We start from the raw sequence: 21,852 nt of genomic DNA, 5'->3' as shown, positions 1-21,852 counted from the left end.
TTTCTAACCACTTTATCCAGGACAGGTAACAGTTTCACCAATACTATTTGGTAACATTTTTTACGATTTTGACAGACTTCAGAATGCTTCGACTGATGCTTAAAAATGTAGCATAATGCGTACTGTGGTAAAAGAGCTATTGAGCACAGAACATCTTTACGCCTGTGCAAGATTTGCATATGTAGTTTATTCTTATGTGTGTGAATACAGAAAAAAACAGAGGGAGTTTCAGAAGTTAAACAGAGGTCTGGAACACCCTGTCTCAAAAATAGACGTTTAATCAATTGAAGGTTGTGAAAACAGTGACAAATCACCCCGAACAAAATACAATTTTAAAATGCAGTTTGAAATTATTAGTTGTTATTAATACATTAACTTTGAACATGTTGTGATATTTAGAAATACCAAAAAATTCAATAATATTTACTTATTATCCACATTTTATGGACTTTTACTGTCCATAATATTTACTTTTTTTGTTTTTCAAAGAAAAGTTTATATGTTAAAGGAAAACTCATGCATGCGAGTCACACATCAAAGCCATTACACCAATGCGCAGCTTGAAAACTTAAGCTAAAGTTGGAAAGGGCAGGCAAAAAGTTTCCAAGTAATCATGGGTGAATGAGTCAAATTGATGCAGATGTTTCTAAAGAAAGTGTACTATGTACTACTGTACTAAGTTTTGCTATATGAATATAATGATATCATTATTAATTTCTTTAGATTCGCGATTCCATATTATATTCCCTATTAATCAAATTCTAGAAAGTATGCATATTTTTACTGCGATAACAGGCGCAACTATTCATAGAAAAGGTTAAAACATTATAACTTTTTATGAAGTATATAAACTTAATACAAAAACTTTTCCAAAATAACCACAGTATGTAACCGAATGAAAGACTTTGATGCTCAAAATGTTTCTGAAGAAAGTGGAATACTGGTGTGTATTTTTTAATTTAAACAACCAATACCAGCCATATACAGTTTACATAATATGTTTATGTTCCTAAATTACCTTCAGACTCGTTATGCTCCTCTTCTTTTTATGCTCAGCTAACACAATTTCTCTTTAGTTGTAAAATTCCATATTAATATTCAATATTAAGTGGTTTTAAACATACACAGTAAAGAGATTAAATGAAGCAATTGTTTCACTAACAACCACTGCTTCACAAGTGCCACCTTTCAGTCATTTTGGCCAGCCAATCACATATTGCGGTACTCCCCACGATTCTGCAAATAATTTCGTGCAGTACGGGGTTTTACTGCGCATTTTGAATTGCTGCATCTGTATTTTATATACAGTACCACATCATATGGGGCTACACTCTGCTGTATTCAACCATACTGTATACGTTATACCAGTACCTCTTTATAGTACCTGATTTTTCTTTTGTTTCTCCAGATGCACATAGCATGAATGTCTAAGGAATGGCACTTTTCCCTTTAAAACTAATTCCACTTATTGTATCTTTCTTGATGAAAATTAAGTTTGCTTTTCAAACCAATCTTAACCTCCAGCATACAGATGCAGCCATTCAAAATGCGTGGGCGATACCGCATTATTTTGCGGTGCCCTTTACGCAGACTACCGCGAGTTACTGGTAAATACCGCTAGTTACCGTAAATTCTCCTATAATACCGCAAGCAAAAAAATAGTATCCGGAATTTCCGCAAGGTGGAGCTAATAAAGCTCAACCTCTCATGTTTGAACTGTCGCCATCAAAGTCTTTAACGAAGATATTACTAATAGTATTAATAATGAATGACCTTGGACAAGCTGTAAACTCAAAGTATTGCCCTGGTCCACATTCTTTTTTTCATTGACCATCTTTGTAAAAGTAACACCACAGCATTTCGCAATCACGCATTTGTTTCCAATCATGTAAAGTACAGTCATTTTTGAGAATCGATTCACCATGCCTTTCACATGCTCATAAAAGAGATTGATTTAGGAACATAAACATATTACCGTATGCAAACTGTACTGTATACAGTATGTATATGTATACTTAATGTCTTAACTGTGCCCGTTTAAGTATTGAATATTTATATGGAATTTTACCACTGAAGGGAAATCTTAGTAGCTGAGCATAAAAAAAATAGGAGCATACTGTAAAGTGTGTGAAGGCCATAAACGATATTAATTTTGGAACATAAACATACAGTATATGGCTGGTCTTGGTACTTTAAAGAAAAAATACACACCAGTATTCCATTTCTCCCTAAACATTTTAAGCATCGAAATCTTTAACTAACGTGATACTCAACAAGCATACTTTTAGAATTTGATTAAAAGGGAATATAATATGGAATCGCGTATCTAAAGAAATTAATAACGATATAATTATATTCATGTACCGCAACACAAGAATAGTACACGCTGTACATTGTCTGTTGATAATGTTTCAGTAGTGCTTTTTCAGCACTCTGCATGTGACCTTCCTGGTGGCACTGTGGGTTAGGTTCCTGACTCCCATGTCACATGGTCTGTGATCAAATCCCACTGGAACCATGACTTTTTTTTTAACAAACATTTCTTTGAAAAATGAAACATTTCCCTTGGTCAGAGATTAAATAAAACCTCACTCGCACCAAACAAATTTATATTTCTAAATATCACAACATGATCGAATTTAAGTCATTCTAATAACAATGAATAGTCACCTATGCGTTACAAAATAAACATTTATATTGATTTGAATCGCGTTTTGATTTAAATCGTAAACGCGTTTTTAAATATATGTGTTTTTTGATTCACAATCAGACAAATGCAACATAAATTGATATCTTTGTCTTCTAAGTATCTTAATAAACTTTCAGCATAGCTTTCTCCCTGTTTAGATTTATTTTTCTTAACTAGTATATTTTAGATCTTTTTTTCTGAACCGGGGAAAATCTGATCATGTTTCTCTATAGAAATAATAAAAAAAACATTATTTTACATATCACCTTTATGTGATATCACTTTAAGGACAGCACATACAAGGGTTAATTGCACAATGGACCGCGCAAAGAAATTTAAAATAGTCTTCTTTAGGTGTGAGGCCAGGAGTGGATCGCAGAAGGCATAATCGGCAAATTAGGAAAACAAAGAACAGGGCAGGCGAGACGTTTATCCAGAGAGCGAGTGATCAGAAAAAGGAACAGCTGTTACACCCAGGTTTTACGCTCTCTCTCTGCTGAATGAATAAAAGCATTTTATTAAAAACGCGTTTGCGTTTGTCTGGGTATTTACTTTGTAATCTGTGGTTTACATCTACTGTATTGTTTTGAGATGCCACTTTTAAAGGTGATATGTAAAATAAAGTTTTTTATTATTGTTATAGAGAAACATGATCAGATTTTCCCTGGTTCAGAAAAAAGACGATTAAAATCTGTAATCTTTCCACTTGTATGTCATCGGAAAATACAAGAAGTTTCTGCTTTGTGTAAGGATGGTATCAAAAAGTAATCTAAGTGGTGAGAAAGCTGTGCTCCTCAAAGCGCTTTACAGGATAAAAACAATAACAACAATAGTGGCTGGGCAAACGATTTTTTTTATAGAAATACAAAATGAGATATAATGATGTGTTCCGGCTAAGACATTAATGAGTACAACCTCCCTCTCTGCGGGAGTGCTGGCTGTGACGAATTAAACCGGTTTCACAGGTATTTTCAAAGTTGAAGGGGGCGAGATTTCCAGCTTAATTTTCGTGTTAAATAATTTTTTTAAATTAAAATTCATTCTATACAGCAATCGCATATTTGGGTACCGTTTCATAGAACTTTCATGCTTAAAATGTTTAGGGAAAATTGGAAGACGCTCTGTTAAAAGCAAGGGAGTTTTTATGTCTGTTGCAGTAAAAGAAAATGCCTGACAAAGTAGAGCTTGGACAGATTCCAAGTGCATTTTTGCAATTTACGTTGCATTGTCCATTGTGCTGCTGTAATACAGTTTAAAATAAGTCTAAACTGTATCAGCTTTATTTATGGGTTGCAATTTAGAAAAAGTCAAAAACCGTACTCAAAATGCAATTTAGAGCTTTCTGGCAAGAGGAGACACCCAAATTGATAATGTAACATGCCACTGTTTGTGCATGAACAAAGTTATACTGCTATTTTCCTTAAATAAATTTTTTTGAATCCCCGGCGGAACATATACAGTGGTGTGAAAAAGTGTTTGCCCCCTTCCTGATTTCTTATTTTTTTGCATGTTTGTCACACTGAAATGTTTCAGATCATCAAACAAATTGAAATATTAGACAAAGATAACACAAGTAAACACAAATTGCAGTTTTTAAATGAAGGTTTTTTATTATTAAGGGAAAAAAAAATCCAAACCTACATGGCCCTGTGTGAAAAAGTGATTGCCCCCCCTGTTAAAACATAAATCAACTGTGGTTTATCACATCTTTGGAAAGCTGAGTTCAATTTCTCTAGCCACACCCAGGCCTGATTACTGCCACACCTGTTCTCAATTAAGAAATCACTTAAATAGGACCTGCCTGACAAAGTGAAGTAGACGAAAAGATCATCAAAAGCTAGACATCATGCGGCGATCCAAAGAAATTCAGGAACGAATGAGAAACAGAGCAATTGAGATATATCAGTCTGGAAAAGGTTATAAAGCCATTTCTAAAGCTTTGGGACTCCAGCGAACCACAGTGAGAGCCATTATCCACAAATGGTGAAAACATGGAACAGTGGTGAACCTTCCCAGGAGTGGCCGGCCGACCAAAATTACCCCAAGAGCACAGCAACGACTCATCCAAGAGGTCACAAAAAACCCCACAACAACATCCAAAGAACTGCAGGCTTCACTTGCCTCAGTTAAGGTCAGTGTTCATGACTCCACCATAAGAAAGAGACTGGGCACAAATGGCCTGCATGGCAGAGTTACAAGACGAAAACCACTGCTGAGCAAAAAGAACATAAAGGCTCGTCTCAGTTTTGCCAGAAAACATCTTGATGATCCCCAAGACTTTTGGGAAAATACTCTGTGGACTGACGAGACAAAAGTTGAACTTTTTGGAAGATGTGTGTCCCATTACATCTGGCGTAAAAGTAACACAGCATTTCAGAAAAGGAACATCATACCAACAGTAAAATATGGTGGTGGTAGTGTGATGGTCTGGGGCTGTTTTGCTGCTTCAGGACCTGGAAGACTTGCTGTGGTAAATGGAACCATGAATTCTGCTGTCTACCAAAAAATCCTGAAGGAGAATGTCCGGCCATCTGTTCGTGACCTCAAGCTGAAGCGAACTTGGGTTCTGCAGCAGGACAATGATCCAAAACACACCAGCAAGTCCACCTCTGAATGGCTTAAGAAAAACAAAATGAAGACTTTGGAGTGGCCTAGTCAAAGTCCTGACCTGAATCCGATTGAGATGTTGTGGCATGACCTTAAAAAAGCGGTTAAGGCTCGAAAACCCTCCAATGTGGCTGAATTACAACAATTCTGCAAAGATGAGTGGGCCAAAATTCCTCCACAGCGCTGTAAAAGACTCATTGCCAGTTATTGCAAACGCTTGATTGCAGTTGTTGCTGCTAAGGGTGGCCCAACCAGTTATTAGGTTTAGGGGGCAATCACTTTTTCACACAGGGCCATGTAGGTTTGGATTTTTTTTCCCTTAATAATAAAAACCTTCATTTAAAAACTGCATTTTGTGTTTACTTGTGTTATCTTTGTCTTATATTTCAATTTGTTTGATGATCTGAAACATTTCAGTGTGACAAACATGCAAAAAAATAAGAAATCAGGAAGGGGGCAAACACTTTTTCACACCACTGTATATATATATCGCCTTTAAAGGTGGCTTCTCAAAACGCTTTACAGGATAAAAACAACAATAACAGCAACAACAACAATATTGTATTTCATTGCACTTTGAAAACCAAGTAATAACTTAACTATATGTGCAAACGTTTTATGATATGTCGCTGTTGTGAATGTCTGTGGAGTGTATCTTATTTGCCTGTCTGTCCTGGCTCTCTCGCTCGCCTTCTCCCCCTCTCTCCCTCAATTCAATTCAATTCAAGGTGCTTTATTAGCATGACAGATGGGTACAATCAGTGTTGGGTATTTACTTTGCTTTGAGATTCCACTTTTAAAGGTGATATATAAAATCAAGGCTTTAACTTGCTTTAACTCCACAAGTCTGAGTTCTCATGTCTGTCCTATCCGAACCTGAAAGTTTTACAATATGTATCTTTATAGCAGGTGGTGTACAACTTTTTAGCATAGATTACACTTTTATAAAATGTATTTAAAAAATAAAAACGATTACAATCTAATCTTTCCACGTTTGATCCCAAGATCCCAAGAAAAATAAATCTAAACGGGGAGAAAGCTATGCTGAAAGTTTATTAAGATACTTAGAAGACAAAGATATCAATTTATGTTGCATTTGTCTGATTGTGAATCAAAAAACACATATATTTAAACACGCGTTTACGATTTAAATCAAAACGCAATTCAAATCAATATAAATGTTTATTTTGTAACGCATAGGTGACTATTCATTGTTATTAAAATGACTTAAATTCGATCATGTTGTGATATTTAGAAATATAAATTTGTTTGGTGCGAGTGAGGTTTTTATTTAATCTCTGACCAAGGGAAATGTTTCATTTTTTCAAAGAAATGTTTGTTAAAAAAAAAGTCATGGTTCCAGTGGGATTCGATCACAGACCGTGTGACATAGGAGTCAGGAACCCAACCCACAGCACCACCAGGAAGGTCACATGCAGGGTGCTGAAAAAGCACTACAGAAACATTATAAACAGACAATGTACAGCGTGTACTATTCTCGTGTTGCGGTACATGAATATAATTATATCGTTATTAATTTCTTTAGATACGCGATTCCATATTATATTCCCTTTTAATCAAATTCTAAAAGTATGGTTGTTGACTCCGGTATCTCGTTAGTTAAAGACTTCGATGCTTAAAATGTTTAGGGAGAAATGGAATACTGGTGTGTATTTTTTCTTTAAAGTACCAAGACCAGCCATATACTGTATGTTTATGTTCCAAAATTAATATCGTTTATGGCCTTCACACGCATTACAGTATGCTCCTATTCTTTTTATGCTCAGCTACTAAGATTTCCCTTCAGTGGTAAAATTCCATATAAATATTCAATACTACAACGGGCAGAGTAAAGACGTTTACTGTAAATCTCTCTACGACAGACCAACGGACCACGAGTGCCCCTGTCGGTCAACCAATCACGTACCGCGGTACCGCGCATAATCGTGCGTCACAATGCGCGACGCCGTAGCCAATTATCTCCGGTACGTGTCTGTACCGCGCACTTTGAATGGCTACATAGTATACAGTATACATATCATATTCCTTACAAGTAGGGGGCAAAGTTTACTTGAAATGTTAGGTGGACTCTTTGAAAATTGAAAATTGATGGTATGATTAATGAAAACTCCAGAAACTGACAGAAACAGCTTTATGTTTTCAGTACCAATACAGCACATAAAATCAAGCTGATAATTGTTATTTTGTTTGGGTTTGAATGTAAAAAATAAAATATCATAATGTAAGTGAAATAAATTATTTTTATCTCACTAGGTACTGCATGAATTATTGAATTTGCTGATATTTATGGTCTATAAGGATATCTGATCAATAGTAATAGATTTTTAGATTGTACCCCTAGCTATCAGAATGCTTAATATTTTATCTGCTCAGTTATATGAAATAATAAATTATCTAACTTGTGTTTTGCCACACTAATTTTGTGGCATTTATGTTTCATTTTTTTAAATGTTGCGAAGTTTTCTTTTGCTCTGCGTTTGTTCTATATTTTCTTTTCTTAACATCTCTATTATGTGGGTTTTGCATAAATTGTAGAATGCTGAAGTTTTCTCTTAAATTATTTCAGTGAATGGTAGTGTTTTTTTTAATAAAATGATTTAATATTTGAATTATAAAAAGAGGCTCCTAGTGTAGGTTCTTGGGTGTATATCATTGCTCTAAACAGCTTGAATTAACTAATACAATATGATTCGAATTAATGTGTCAAAATTTGTTTTATATTGTCAAATATATGTATGCTTATATGTCTTAAATATATTTTGTATATAATGCATTAGTGCAATTATAAAATAGTCAAAAGGGACTGAATTAGTATTCATATTAAAGAAAAGTATTAAAAACAAATTGTTCATTACTTTTTCGTTCTAAAAATGGTGACACTTGTAATCGTTGATAAATGCAGACAATGTAAGTTGTGACTACACAAATTTATATAGTAATATGAGTTCAGGTATTACTGTTATTGAAAACCTAGTCTTTTCATAATTATAATGTAATGGTAACTATGAAAATGATCTTTGTAGACATTTTAAAATAGATAAAGTAATATATTGTATTTAAAATTGAAATGCAATGTCTTGTATACTCAAACTCTGATCTCCAGTGGCTGACATTTGGGAATTTTCTTGATAGAATAGTTCAGTGTTTAAAATTTTGCTTTTTCCTGAGTTAAGTGTTTGATTTAGTTCTGTTACCATAGTAACATAGCTTCTATAAATTCACAACATCATGTTTTGTCATAATTTCTAAAAAGAAATGTACTTTTTTCTAAAAAGCAGCACATATAACAATAATATAATATAACAATTCTATAAATCAGTTATTCGTTTTTAAGAAAAATGTGTGAAATGTACTTTACAGTTTCTGGGATTGATATATACTGCTTTCATTATTAAAATAAGTTTCTGCAAAATACAGTATATAATACAGTATAAACTCATATTTTGATCATTTTTTGTTTTTTTTTCACCATACAGTTATGAGTTTTATGGTGAAAACTTCAATGTGTTTATTGCCTACATGGCCAACTTCTGAGTTTAAAGATAATATCCTCTTGCTTGTAATCACAGTTAAACACCTTCAAGGCTACACACCTTCAGCTGTTTTTATTGTTTTTGTTTCTACTCAATCATTATCATCTTGCAGAGCAAATGTATGCTTGCTGGATTTTTCTTTTCAATCTCCTCTTAATCTTAGCCATATAATTGGCAATGCCTACACATCAATTGCAAACTGTTGTCCTTTCAGGTAATTAGGTTTAGTCTGGAAGTACGTTGAGGCTGTTAAAAATGTTTAAAATACACCCTCTAACTACAAACAACATCCCTGGATGTATTGCATGATGCTAGGAAACAGAATGATAATAGGCCCTTACTTTATGTGTCCTGTTCTTCCGCCAGCTTAAATCAGAAAGAATAGCAATGATGTGAAATTAATGTGCTGACTTTTCCAGTCCCCTGAACTCAGCACCATTAGAGTTTCACAGAAGAGTGAAAAAGAAGAAGGCAAGCAGTTCTCTGGGAGATTGTTGGGATTGTGTTGCAACATATAGATGGTAATACCTCTGCACAGAGCATGTGTAGTTGATTGTTGACAAAGAGCAATATTTTCAGGAGGAAAATTTTCAACAGAAAAAATGCACTCTTTGCATTTTTGTTTTTGACAGCATTGCGTTGTCTGTGTGTATTGCTGAATTTGGTTAAATTATCAAATTACCCCATACTTTTGACTGCCAATCTACTGTATGTGTACATGAAACTTACTCTGAGAGGGAGGAAAACAGAAAAACAGGGAGGAAAAAGAAAATTAATATCCATTATAAACCAAGTTGTAATTACTACACAATGTAAGAGTATTTGTGAACTTTGTCTCTGTATGTAAAATAAATAAAAAATACAAGCTAGTAAAAAAGGGGGAAGATTAAGGTTTACTTTCTTAAAGGCACGCAGTTAACTGGGAAACCAACAGGTCATCACTGCATTTAAAACACTATTATTTTCTCTGCTAGAAAAGTCAATAGGATTTACCTTTAGGCATCAAAACCTTTTTGTTACTGAGACAAATTTGATAAAAATCTTCTTGTTAGGTGCTATCTCCGAAATGCAATTTTCATTTTTCAAGTGCAATTGACCTTATGCTATTATCCATTTCTACAGGAGGAGCCATATGTGATGTTTAAGAAGTCTGATAAACCACTCCATGGGAATGATCGGTTTGAAGGATACTGCATTGACCTTCTCAAGGAGCTGGCCAATATCCTGGGATTCACATATGAGATCAAGCTGGTGGAGGACGGAAAATATGGAGCTCAGGAGGAAACAACTGGACAGTGGAATGGCATGGTCAAAGAACTCATGGACCATGTAAGTGTTCAGATGTACATAATAAAGATTGATGAGGGGGACTGTGGGACTTGTCAGAGTGCTAAGAGTCCTAGTTTTGGTTTTAGAATTAGTGAAACATTAAAAAATTATGATTTGTGCCAATACTGATAATTTTACAGTCTAATATACAACTCCTCAAAACTTAAAGTAAACACAAACGACTAGGGTAAATCAAAACCCTCATGTATAGAAGAATAGTTAACTCATTGATTAAATAGGAAAGTATGTTAACACCCATTTGATGTTGCAGTACTTCACGAAAGGTTAATGACTCATCTAATGCAGACACCCTCAGTTTGATATGATCTATACTCCATCCTGAATTTCATTTTTTTTTCTGATGATGAAGAAGACATCTACTGACAACTACTGTATGTCAAGGAGAAATTCCACATTTGTGCCTATTTATTGGTCATGATTTTGATGTGGAAAATACTGGGTGCAGTAGAATCCAGTGCTTTTTCACAAAATCTAACAGTTTACAGTCCAGTAAGTTTGTAGAAGTGGTTGAAACACAATATTTGAAAAAAGAAAACAAAAAAATCACGTAACAATGAGATCAGTCAAAGGTTCAGATTCAACCATGCAATTACAGAAAGTGAACATCTATAAAATACATTTTTAATGGCAGCCCCAAGTTTATAAAAAAACAGTGCCGATTAAAGTTGTAATAGTAGTAAGGTGAAACAAGTAAGACTCCAGGTACAATATGACTCAAGGTGCAATGATTTAGGCTTCATGTAGACTGATGACCAAGATAAACCGTGGTTACAATGCGCTATGTGCTATGCAGTGCTGTTAACTATAATGATAACTAATGAAACCTACAGCTTTCTGCTGAAATGTGGAGGCAAATCTTTGCCCTTTTTAAAGATAAATATCTTGATGTTTTTAGTGGAAAAAGCCTTCTACCCTAAAGAACTTGCATTTATATAGTGTGGAGAGAAGAAAATCAAAATAGTTAAATTGATGATCATCTTTCAAACAGAATTCAAGATAGGGCTGTTTATGTTAAAGACTCCTTTGTGAAGCATATAATGAACAGTAGCTATTCTGCATTGCAGTAACAAGAGGTGACTGATAACACTGTAGTTGCAGATCTGCTTTCATATACAGTACAGTATGAAGTATCAATGGGAGGGGGAAGTATTTTTTTTTTCCGTGGAGTCCCTGAAAGAACAACCACCAAACAACTTTTAGTTACTCAATAGGTTGTGAAGGAACATATTGTTGAGTTTAAACTGAATATCAACCTTGCATGGCCCATGATGGGATGCCACATAAAGGCTCATATCCATGAAATGGCACCTTATTCTACAAGCGTGCATTGTTACACTTATGGTGACACATTAGCTACCACAATCTCTAGGAAGATTGAATGATGTCTTAAACTCTGCTAATGAAAATCACTAATTTCATCAAATGGAAACTGTCTTTGTTGTTTGAGGTTTATTTAGAAGAACGGCTAAAGTAATCACAGGTTGTTTTGAATATTCATCCAGGTTCTCATAGTTGGCATATCTATGTAATACAGTATATTCACACACCTAAAAGGTTGAAAGCTAGGCTTTATTTACCAATGTAAAAAAGGTTTTAGTCACATTACCAACAGTTGAAGATTCTCTACCTAAAAATTAACTGGCTCTTGGTAACAGGTTAAACATTACTTTCCAGTCAAAGCTGAGTTAAACATTTCAGTTTGACAAAGTAAGCTAAACTCTTGTTTATCCAATAAGGCAGTGGTTATGCTTTTTTGTTCCAACTGGGTTCTTGATCACAGGCTAATTAATTTCAGTCTTGTGTTTGGGGGTTCTTTTTAAATTTCTTTCCAGTTCTTAAAAAGTTGAATAGGATTTGTAATTACTATAAACCTATACCATTTTCTGAGTTGTTTCTGTGTTGTCTAGCTCTGTCTGTTCATAAATTAGTCATCTATTAAGTGCTTTTTACCCAGAATTAGAGGGTAAGGAAGTTGAGGAGAAACTGCTTTCTGTTTTTTTTATGCTGAAATTTTTAGAAACATCTATTTTTCCTAAATATCCAATAAACAAATTGAACATAGAAATAATTACTTGTTCAGTATCATTTACAGTACCTGTTAAATTGGGGTACTGTATTTTGAAAATTTGGACCACTACGATTATGTACAAAAGAGCTAGTTGGAGCTTGCTGGCAACAAACTTTATAGTCAGAATTTAAAAGAGAGTACTTTTGTTTTGAGTTTTGGATTCAAAGAGCTGGATAGTACCAACAACTTACAGACAAAATGGTGCGTTTTTAATGCCATTTACTAATATGTAACTGTGTGAACCATTTTCATGATTTATTATCATACTATCCAAAATAAGAAGCAGGGTGAAAGTGAATCTCAACTATGGTTAAAGTTGACAAACATTGCATCTGACTTCTCCGAACTTTGCTCAAGATAACAAGTATATCTGTCATGTTAAAAAGCTAAGAGGTTATATCACTTTTGGGATGAACTTGGTAGACAAGTATATTACTGTCAGTTGTTGCTAAATAATATTGCTTATCTACCAGTTGCAACAACTTCAATTGGAAGAACATCTCTGGGGTCATTATGTGTCTGCTAGTTTATACAATTTCCTTTATATACTGGTATTGGAACTGCAATTGAACGCAAAAGGTAATAATCACTCACGTAGGTGTACTTGACTTCAAGATAACATATTATATAAGTCGGAAACATGCTTACAAATGAAGAATTGATGTCACATACAAAACTTTGTTAAATCAAACTTTATCCTTTCAAGGTATCTATAATATTGGGTTTGAGATTGTGTTTCCTAAAGACTTTCAGTTTAAGAAATAAGAATTCACATGGATATATGAAATATGTAGGGATGTATGAATTAGCCTTTTATTCTGGCATATATGATGCATGAGCACAGTCAATGCATCATTATTAATTGTCAGTTCTATCATAATAATTTCAATCATCATTTCATTTTTTCACTCTTCTCTTAAGCTCTTTCCATATCATTTTGACAGCGTTAAGGCAACTGGAAAGGTGGCACATCAATTTGAAATCCTTTTCTCTCGATTTACATTTAGTTCTAAATTTACATTTAGTACTTAATATTGTCTGTTTGTTTAGTAAATTTACCATGTTGAATCCTTTATGTAAGAGTTGCCTCCCTGAAGAAACTGAAAGAACAAACTCAATTTAGTGTGAACACTTAAGTCATATGATGTTTCAGAATGTCTGAGGGATCTTCTGAGGCAGTGAATCAAAAATACTTGCAAAACATTTTTTGAGCGTAGACAGTGAATAGTGCATTAAGGTGCACTGCACTGAAGAGATGTGATGTGTTAAAATAAGCAAGTTACAGTACTTTTACTTTAATTCTTGCACCTGCAACTCCAGAGCATGTTGTTAACATGTTTTTTTCTGCAGGGACTACACACTTTTAACAATCTCTCACCTTTTGTTTTCTCTCATACGTTTTACCCATGGGGCCGCAAAGGTTCAAGCACAGTTTTGTTTGTGTATGGAATAGTTTTCTCCATTTCTCTTTCGACAGAGAATTTAGATTTATTGATTGTTTTTTTATAACTTCCTTTGTTGAGCAAATGTTTTCAAGATCCATTTTCCCCCGTCAAATCAGATATTTGAAGATTTGCCATTCATGTGTCCTTTTCACAAGGGGAAATTTCATGTACTGTACAGTTAAAATCAGCTGGTTAGGGAATCATTCTAAGCTGTTTGCCTTTGCGTTTAGGGTGGTAAAATTGTTAAAAAGCATACAATATTATATAGTATTATATAATGTACAAATTTGATTTTATATACCAACTTATAAAGTATTGTATTTGAAATTATCTACATATTTTATTTGCATTTGAATTTATAAATGTTTTTGTAACATATTATTACAAAATAGAAAGTGGATTACAGAAGTACGTAGGAAATCAGTCTTGAATATTGAATATACATCTAATGTATTTTGTGCTCCTTCAATGCATGGGCACCATTGTTTGTTGATCTCTTATAGAACTCTTTCTAAACTGGAAGTGATGAACCATGATATGAAATGAATGTTGCTGTTGTTTTTTTGTTGACTACACTAAAATTGTTTGATTTTGGGTATACACGTCATTTTTATTTTCTCTAATTTTAGAAATCAATGTTTGACTTAAAGATTTGTTATAACACATTGTATACTCTGGTACCCAACCAGTCACTGATATGAAAATAACAATGACTGTGATCTTACTCCATCTTTTGTGTTGAAATGGAGGAGAGATTGCATTTACACCCTCAGCATGTAGTGATGAGAAACAGCAGGATTCTGGGAGTCAGAGAACAAAAGAAATACAAAGATCTTTATCAAAATCATAAAGATTGGAATAGAAACAGAAAAAATATCAACAATAATTACAAGAATTTCTTGACTATCTCTTATATATTCTGTTTGATTTATGCAAGAACACAATAAAATCCAGTATGTCCCCTTATAACTTCCGTTAACATGACCTTTTATACTAGTTTTCTTGCCTAATTAATTTTACTGAAACTATCTTAAAGGTAGTAAGATGGATTGATGTACTCTGATAAGGTTTTACATTGGTTTGGGTATTTTGTAGATACAGTATGTATTATTAGAGATATGTATTATGCTATTCTATATGTATTATCTAATTCTTATATTTATAAAATATACGTATTTATTAATTATTAAATAATTTTAATTTAAATTACATTCATGGACAGGTAGTGTCCACACTCATAGTAGAAGATAGAATGAGTACTTATGTAGTTTAATTATTTGTAAAATGTGTTGCAGATTTAAATGGATAAATAGCTTTGTTGACTTAAATTACAGTCTCTATGATGCCTTTTATATGAAACAAAAACAATAAAGGTGCAAATGCTAATATTATTGTATTTAATTTAACATACTGCCATCTTTAAAATGTAGGATTGTTAACATACTTCAGTGGAAATTGTTACTTTTGTTTTTCATAGTGCATAGTATTCCCCATATATTTAAAAGCTGGAAAATACACATATAAAAATAATCTTGGCAGCTGTAGATATTGTATTTTACCAACTGAGATTTAATTAATTCTAAAACCTTAAAGCATTCAGGCAAAAAATGAAATAATGTCATAAAGCACAGTGTGTTTATTAAGGCCACCTGATTATTCCAGAGAGAACGCAAGGTTTTATTTTTATCAACTTTTCTATCAACTACCATGGGAGCCTAGCTGCCTAATAATAGCAAGAATGGCTCATGCTTCATCTCTAGTGAATCAAACTTAGAAGAGATAAGTCATGGTTTTTATCAAGGATGCTAGTTTGGAATTGGTAGTCATCCATCTTATTATAAGAAGCACTTTTTTGGTCCAGTGCTCACAGTCCCACAGTGCTTAGCTGCAGGGGCTGCTTGTACATGATTAAAAGTATTATAACAGAAAGAGCTGCTGAAACAGTAGCTGGTAAATCAAGTGCTTTACAAAAAGGCTTTAAATTTCCACTTAACTACTACAGGACAGGTCTTCTCATGTGTAAAGTCCTGTTTTCTTAATTTGATTGCCTCTACCCCTCCTCCACACTTGACTTATGGTCTGTTTTTCTTCTCTTTATGTTTTTGTTGACAGAAAGCTGATCTTGCAGTTGCTCCCCTGGCTATCACCTATGTCCGGGAGAAGGTCATTGACTTCTCCAAGCCTTTCATGACGTTGGGAATAAGTATTTTGTACCGCAAGCCCAATGGTACAAACCCTGGTGTTTTCTCCTTCCTGAATCCACTCTCCCCTGATATCTGGATGTATATTCTGCTGGCTTACTTGGGTGTCAGTTGTGTGCTGTTTGTCATAGCCAGGTAACATGTCAGCTTTAGTGATTCTTTTAGAAACTGTTTAATAATTGCATATGACCATTTATCTCTTGTGGGTTTTCCCCACAAACGTTTTGAATCTCTCTCTAGTAAAGAGAAGGGTAAATTGGCACTGGCTAGAACGTGGCCTACATGCAGTAGTGATATCAAGATTCTGTAAGCTGATACAACAGTATACTTGGGGAAAAAAACCAAGAAATATTTTGCATTTTAAAAAATTCACATTCCACATATAAGTAAATGTAAGACACTCTTGCATTTTAAACACTATTAAATCAGGGCTTCCTTGCTTGACATGCAAACTGAGCTAAAAGCCACTAGATTTTATTGCACACTGTAAATTATTCAGTTTGGCATCAGGAAATATTGGAAACACCTTTTCTTGCAGCTTTTAGGTTTTATTTAAATTATCTGACAGACCTTAAGTTACAAATAGCTCTATTTTGCATTCATTAAAGTTGACCTCCTTTATGCAGGGGCAGAAATAAGAAAGAGTTCAAACATGTTAACGAGAATACGATTTTAAAGACATTCTGGGTAAGATTTGAAATAATTATTTTACATTTCTCTAAATTTAATCATTAATAAACAAATCAAACAATTGTGTTGATAAAAAAATGTATTAATAAAAAATGTAGATTAATAATTTTACAAAAACATACAGAACCCAGTATCTTTCCATTGCAAAATTTTATTTTTTTTAACACGCAGAGATCTAAATCTACTGTAACAAACAGTATATTTAAAGAATAGTCTATAGTGTATAATGGTCCAAAGACTGCAGGCAGAGTTCTAGCCGGTGCACGTTTATGAAATTTAAATGCTGAAAAACCTTTTATTTTGTATATACTGTAAAGCAGGCTGTGGGTGCCAGAAAATAATATCTCAAGGAGCTCCATCCAAAATGTCCCTCTGTGTAGGCTGACATGATTTAAATGATGAATCCTGTCTCAAAGAATAATTGAAGCAGTTAACTGAATTTTACACATTACATCATCTCACTGCACACAGTGGTCCAGACAAGATAATGCAGAGTAACAGAAAACATCTGAAGAGAGGCATTAAATTAGTTGTATTAGGCACTGCGTATAGAAACAGTCACAATAGCACTGAGAAAGTAGTTTATCACATCAGGCTTTGCAGGTGGGGTAACTTGCCACGCTTCCAATGCTTTTATAAGGATTTTTTTTTCCTTCTCCTTGCTTCAAATATTGCTGCATAGCAGACAGGGAAGCCATGTGTTCTTCATCATGTGTATGTATATCATTGGGTTTGACCATGATTAGTGAATAACGGATTGCCTTTGCTATCTTTTCTTACTCATCTCTACAGAAAGCACCTGGGCTAGAAATAACAATATTTTGAGGAGCAGCAATTGTCAGATGTTTCTTTGCTAGAACCTTTAGAAATGGTAATTTCATGGTTATTTATATGTAGCTTGTCAAAAGTTGTCATTGTCTGCTGCTAACACACAATATCAAAAGTCCTTACTGCATGGACTAGGGCTTTTTATTTCTTTTTCTTTTGCCAAAGACGTTCAAATCCAGTGGCTTTTTTAGAGGAAGGAGGCTAGAAATGTGATATTATGGGTTTGTTTAGAGATGAAACAGGTTCAGACAAGAAAATGTTAGATTTTTATATCTGCGTTTTAAATTTTTTAACATACTGTAAATATGAGACTGATCCGTTTAATATTTTTATTTTGTTTTCAAAACATAAGTACAAGACAAAAAAAAACATATTGAAGTGACTTGAGGAGATTGAAGTAACTATACCCCCAAAACAAACTAGTTGAAAGTGCATTCAGACACAAGTAATTATGCATATGAAAAATCTTAGTAATGTAAATTTAGAAAGTGATAAGTACATAAAGTGGCAGTCTTTAATTACTCTTTTCACTAGTATTGTCATAATGTGATTAAACGGAGAGATAAAAAATGAATTATTCTTCCTGAATTATTAGTTGCATATGTATGAAGGTCTGTATTTGGAGCATTGCATTTACTTAAATTAAATGTGCAATAGCTTCTTTTAATAACTTAGACCTACCTTCTGACTTTATTGCAAACAGTTTTATATTCTTGTCACAAGAAGAGGTGACATTTAATGTACGGTGAAGGGCAACAATGAATTATTATGCACTCTAAAATGGATAACTGTTTTGCTGTGATGTTCAATGTGAATCTAATCGGCTGTCAAGAAGGCTGTTGTCATGTGGAAATTAAATGTCAGCTTCTGTGTAAACCTCACCCACCTTTTACAATGTAATGATTCTAGGAAGACAGACTCAATTTTTGTATAAATTACCCACATTCTAACAACACAATATTGTCTTGCTAATTGCAGTGTAGGAGAACCAAGTGAAAGAGGCTTCATTAAACAGTGGGTGTGATAATGCCTTGGTTACACACCAGAACTGAACAATAATTCTTGTAGCTGATTTTTACTTTTGTTTGACTTTATTTTAGTTTTAGATGCTTTGTGTTACAAAAATACACAGCATTATGGATGTTTTCCTAACCTATTAGCCTTTTATATATAAAACAAATCAAATCTAAAATCTAAATTGTACATGATTAAAACTTACAACAAAGCTCTTTTTATTCATAATAAATATGCGCAGTTTTATGGTTTGTAAAATTATATTAACTGGCCAATTTTCAGCTGGGTTGGGAATGCCCTTTATAAATTTCCTTCTCAACTACAGCATGACTTGAGCCCAATCACACTGCCTTGGAAAATCCTCTGTTCTCTACTAAGGATTTTTCCAAGCTGCTAGGCAGGTCTTCTTCTACAGAGAGACATTAAGCCCAAGCACTAGGCCGATTCTGGTGTCCCCAGAGTTTTCCCGTTAAGGTGTCCTACTTAGCTTGGACTTGAACCAGTCATGTCTGTGAGGCATGTCATATGTGACATCATCTATTGTCCCAGACACCTATGCTGTTTCATGCTGGAAATGACAGATTATTTACAATACGGTTGTTAAGAAATGAAATTCTCCTGTAAACATGCAGTGTTAAAGCAGACCTCATCCACGAGTGAAAAAGACTGAATGAAACAACTATTAATCTTTAATACTTTATTATTTTATCTAACATCTTTAAGTGGTTTGTTAGGTATGCACTGAAAAAGGTTGAGCAAATAGCATTCTTATTGCAGATTAATTTTCCACAGTTTTATTAATATATGTAAATGAAGCTGCAGAATCCCTGTAACATTTTTCATTAGTTTATATATTACACTATATCATGGAAAATAATTATTACAGTTAGGGTCTACATTTGTTCAAGGAAGTACCAGTTTGAATATAAAGTTAATACAGAAAAAACACTGCAGCTGTCTTTTTCCTGTCAGTACTGCTGGGCAGTGTATGTATTATATTTTTTTAATAGAGAGCTCAGTGTAGGATATTAATGTGGTAAGAAATTTTATTTTTTAAGACCTAATTTTTATATTACTCATTTTTATATATATTCACAGACAGTGCTTACTGCTTTGCATGTGAGCAAATTGCTAATTGCTAATATCCTTGTGACCATTTTTATTATCAGTTAGGATTAATGCACTATCTGAATGTGGGTGTTTAGCAAATCCCACAGCAAGTATTGCAAACAAAGGGCCTAAGTAAGATCAAATCCAATCTAATATCTGAACTACCATTATTTTATTTCCCAGAACAATGCAGATTTTAGCTGAAAATAATTTGTCAGTCACTTTGTTGTTCACTGCAAAAGCCTTGATTAAGTTTTTTTTTGGAGTTAGAAGATAACGCACTGTCCTCTAAATTGTTGAGTATTTAAGATTTCTATTACATATATTTTTCTGTTCTTGTATATAAATTGGGGATCAAGGTGGCACAGTAGTTAGCATTTGTGTCTTGCAGCACTGGGCATCTAGGATGAGTTCCTGGGGTTCTATCTGCATTTAGTTTGTATGTTCTCCCCATGTTCACATGAGTTTCTTCCTGGTGCTCCAGGTTTCCTCCTACAGTCCAAAGACACTGGTAGGTTAATTGGCTCTAGCGTATGTGTTTGTACAGTATCTGTGTGTGCTTTGCGATGGACTGGCATCCTGGCATCCAGTCCTGGTATTCTGCCTCGTGCCTGTTGCTTGTCGGGATAGGCTCTAGCTTTCCCACAACCCTGTATGGAATAAAGCAATTAGAAAATGGATGGATCTACTGTATATACATTAATACATGGACACAAAACTACTTTAAACTATGATGCATTGAACAACAAATGTTGTGAAAATCATTTAGAGAACTGTAAAATCTGACACTGTGCTTTGTTCTTCATTTTGTAATTATGCTCATTTCATTTTGTGTGACATAATGTGTTTAGTTCTTAACTAAAAAAGTTTGTGTCTGTACTGTTACACCCACATATTGTTTACAGTGATGCTCTGGTGTTTGTGGAACCAAACTTGATTAAGCTGTCAAAACAAGCTATTTAATTAACTTAGCTGTGGAAAGGAGTAAACTTGAGACTGGCTATTTCCTTATGATCAGATCCATTGAGACCTCTGAAACTCTCTTCTTCATCTATTATTTTAGTCATTTGTACTTAATTAAGAATTTTATGTGTGGCCGTGAAACCACAAAGTGGGTCTGACAGACAAATGTAATTGCTCATTTGATTATTTTTACTGCTGTTTTCATAGTATCCCAGGTTAGCATTTGAAGCATGGCGGAGGAAAAAAAACATTCCATTAACACTGGAACTTTTAGGTCAAGGTATCAATATTTTTTAAGCCTGAGAGTTCTAGAGTTAATGCCTTTATTTTTCAATGTTACTGGCAATATGATCATATGAAAGAGAAAAGCTGCAACTGTCATCTAAGTTGGTTCAGAATATGCACCTATTTGTTTATAATCTGTTTAAGAACGAATTGGGTAAGTTTCTAAGTATTTAACCTTCAATTGTTTTTTATTTTATATGCAAGACAAAGGCACGGCACTTAAAACAGCATATGGTAGCATGCTTTTCATGCATATATTTTGACATTCTCCTAGTACATCATTGGCACAGTATATCATTCTCCTGAAGAAAGAGAAAAAATGTTCCTTTGGAAATTAAAAAAATCAGAAGCATATTAAGAACATTTGTGTGTGCAGGTGCATGCATGCATGCTTGTGTGCAAGTGATTGTGGGTGTTTCATCTCACTAGTGTCACACAATGGGACCTTGTTTATTTTGTCTTTTGTCCCAATCTTGGTGTGTTATTTTTTCTGGATTCTGAAAGGGAACTATTTTTCATTGATGTGGATTATTTATCATATTCTGTATCCTGTTTGATTTCTTATCAAAGAATAAACAGTACATTTAGATATTTAGGTAATTAAATGGCAACATTTTGCAGCTTAGGGGGACATGGAGTTGAGCAGTAACAGCAGTAATAATGATTAAAACCATCTACTATTTTAATTTGATTTCATCTACTTCTTTGGGAAAACATTCAGGTACATCTATTAGAGTTATCTTTCAAACATACTTCCAATCTATTGCAGAGTGTATTCAGACAGTTTTAACTATAGTTTATGTAAACTGCCACTATTGTATGGTGCCTGCTGACCTTTTTAACTGTTTTATTTTAACATTTTTGTATCTTCACAAAAAATGCAATTTCACATCTAAACACATAAGATAATTATGGAACTCTTGGTCACTACAGACAATAAGGCATTAGATAAACATTTATTGACCAAAGCACTGTTCTAAATGCAAGCAACATGTAGTTAGCCATTTTATATGCACTTTACTCTATACAGTATGTTTTACAGTGACTT

At 33.9% G+C, this 21,852-nt stretch overlaps 1 protein-coding gene across 1 annotated transcript in view; it reads left to right on the top strand.

Annotated features, from left to right (window-relative positions):
- Positions 1–21,852, top strand: part of grik2 (glutamate receptor, ionotropic, kainate 2) — a 272,439-nt gene that overhangs the window by 176,759 nt on the left and 73,828 nt on the right. Inside the window, exons 11-12 of the mRNA XM_088906563.1 lie at positions 9,973–10,179; positions 15,826–16,049. Coding sequence (XP_088762689.1) covers positions 9,973–10,179; positions 15,826–16,049 — 431 coding nt within the window. The remainder of the gene's footprint in view (positions 1–9,972; positions 10,180–15,825; positions 16,050–21,852) is intronic.

The sequence above is a fragment of the Atractosteus spatula genome, chromosome 2 (genome assembly GCF_055471065.1).
Source record: "Atractosteus spatula isolate fAtrSpa1 chromosome 2, fAtrSpa1.hap1, whole genome shotgun sequence".
Lineage (NCBI taxonomy): Eukaryota > Metazoa > Chordata > Actinopteri > Semionotiformes > Lepisosteidae > Atractosteus > Atractosteus spatula.
Note: the sequence above shows the minus strand (reverse complement) of the source record. Positions and strands in the feature narration are given on the sequence as shown.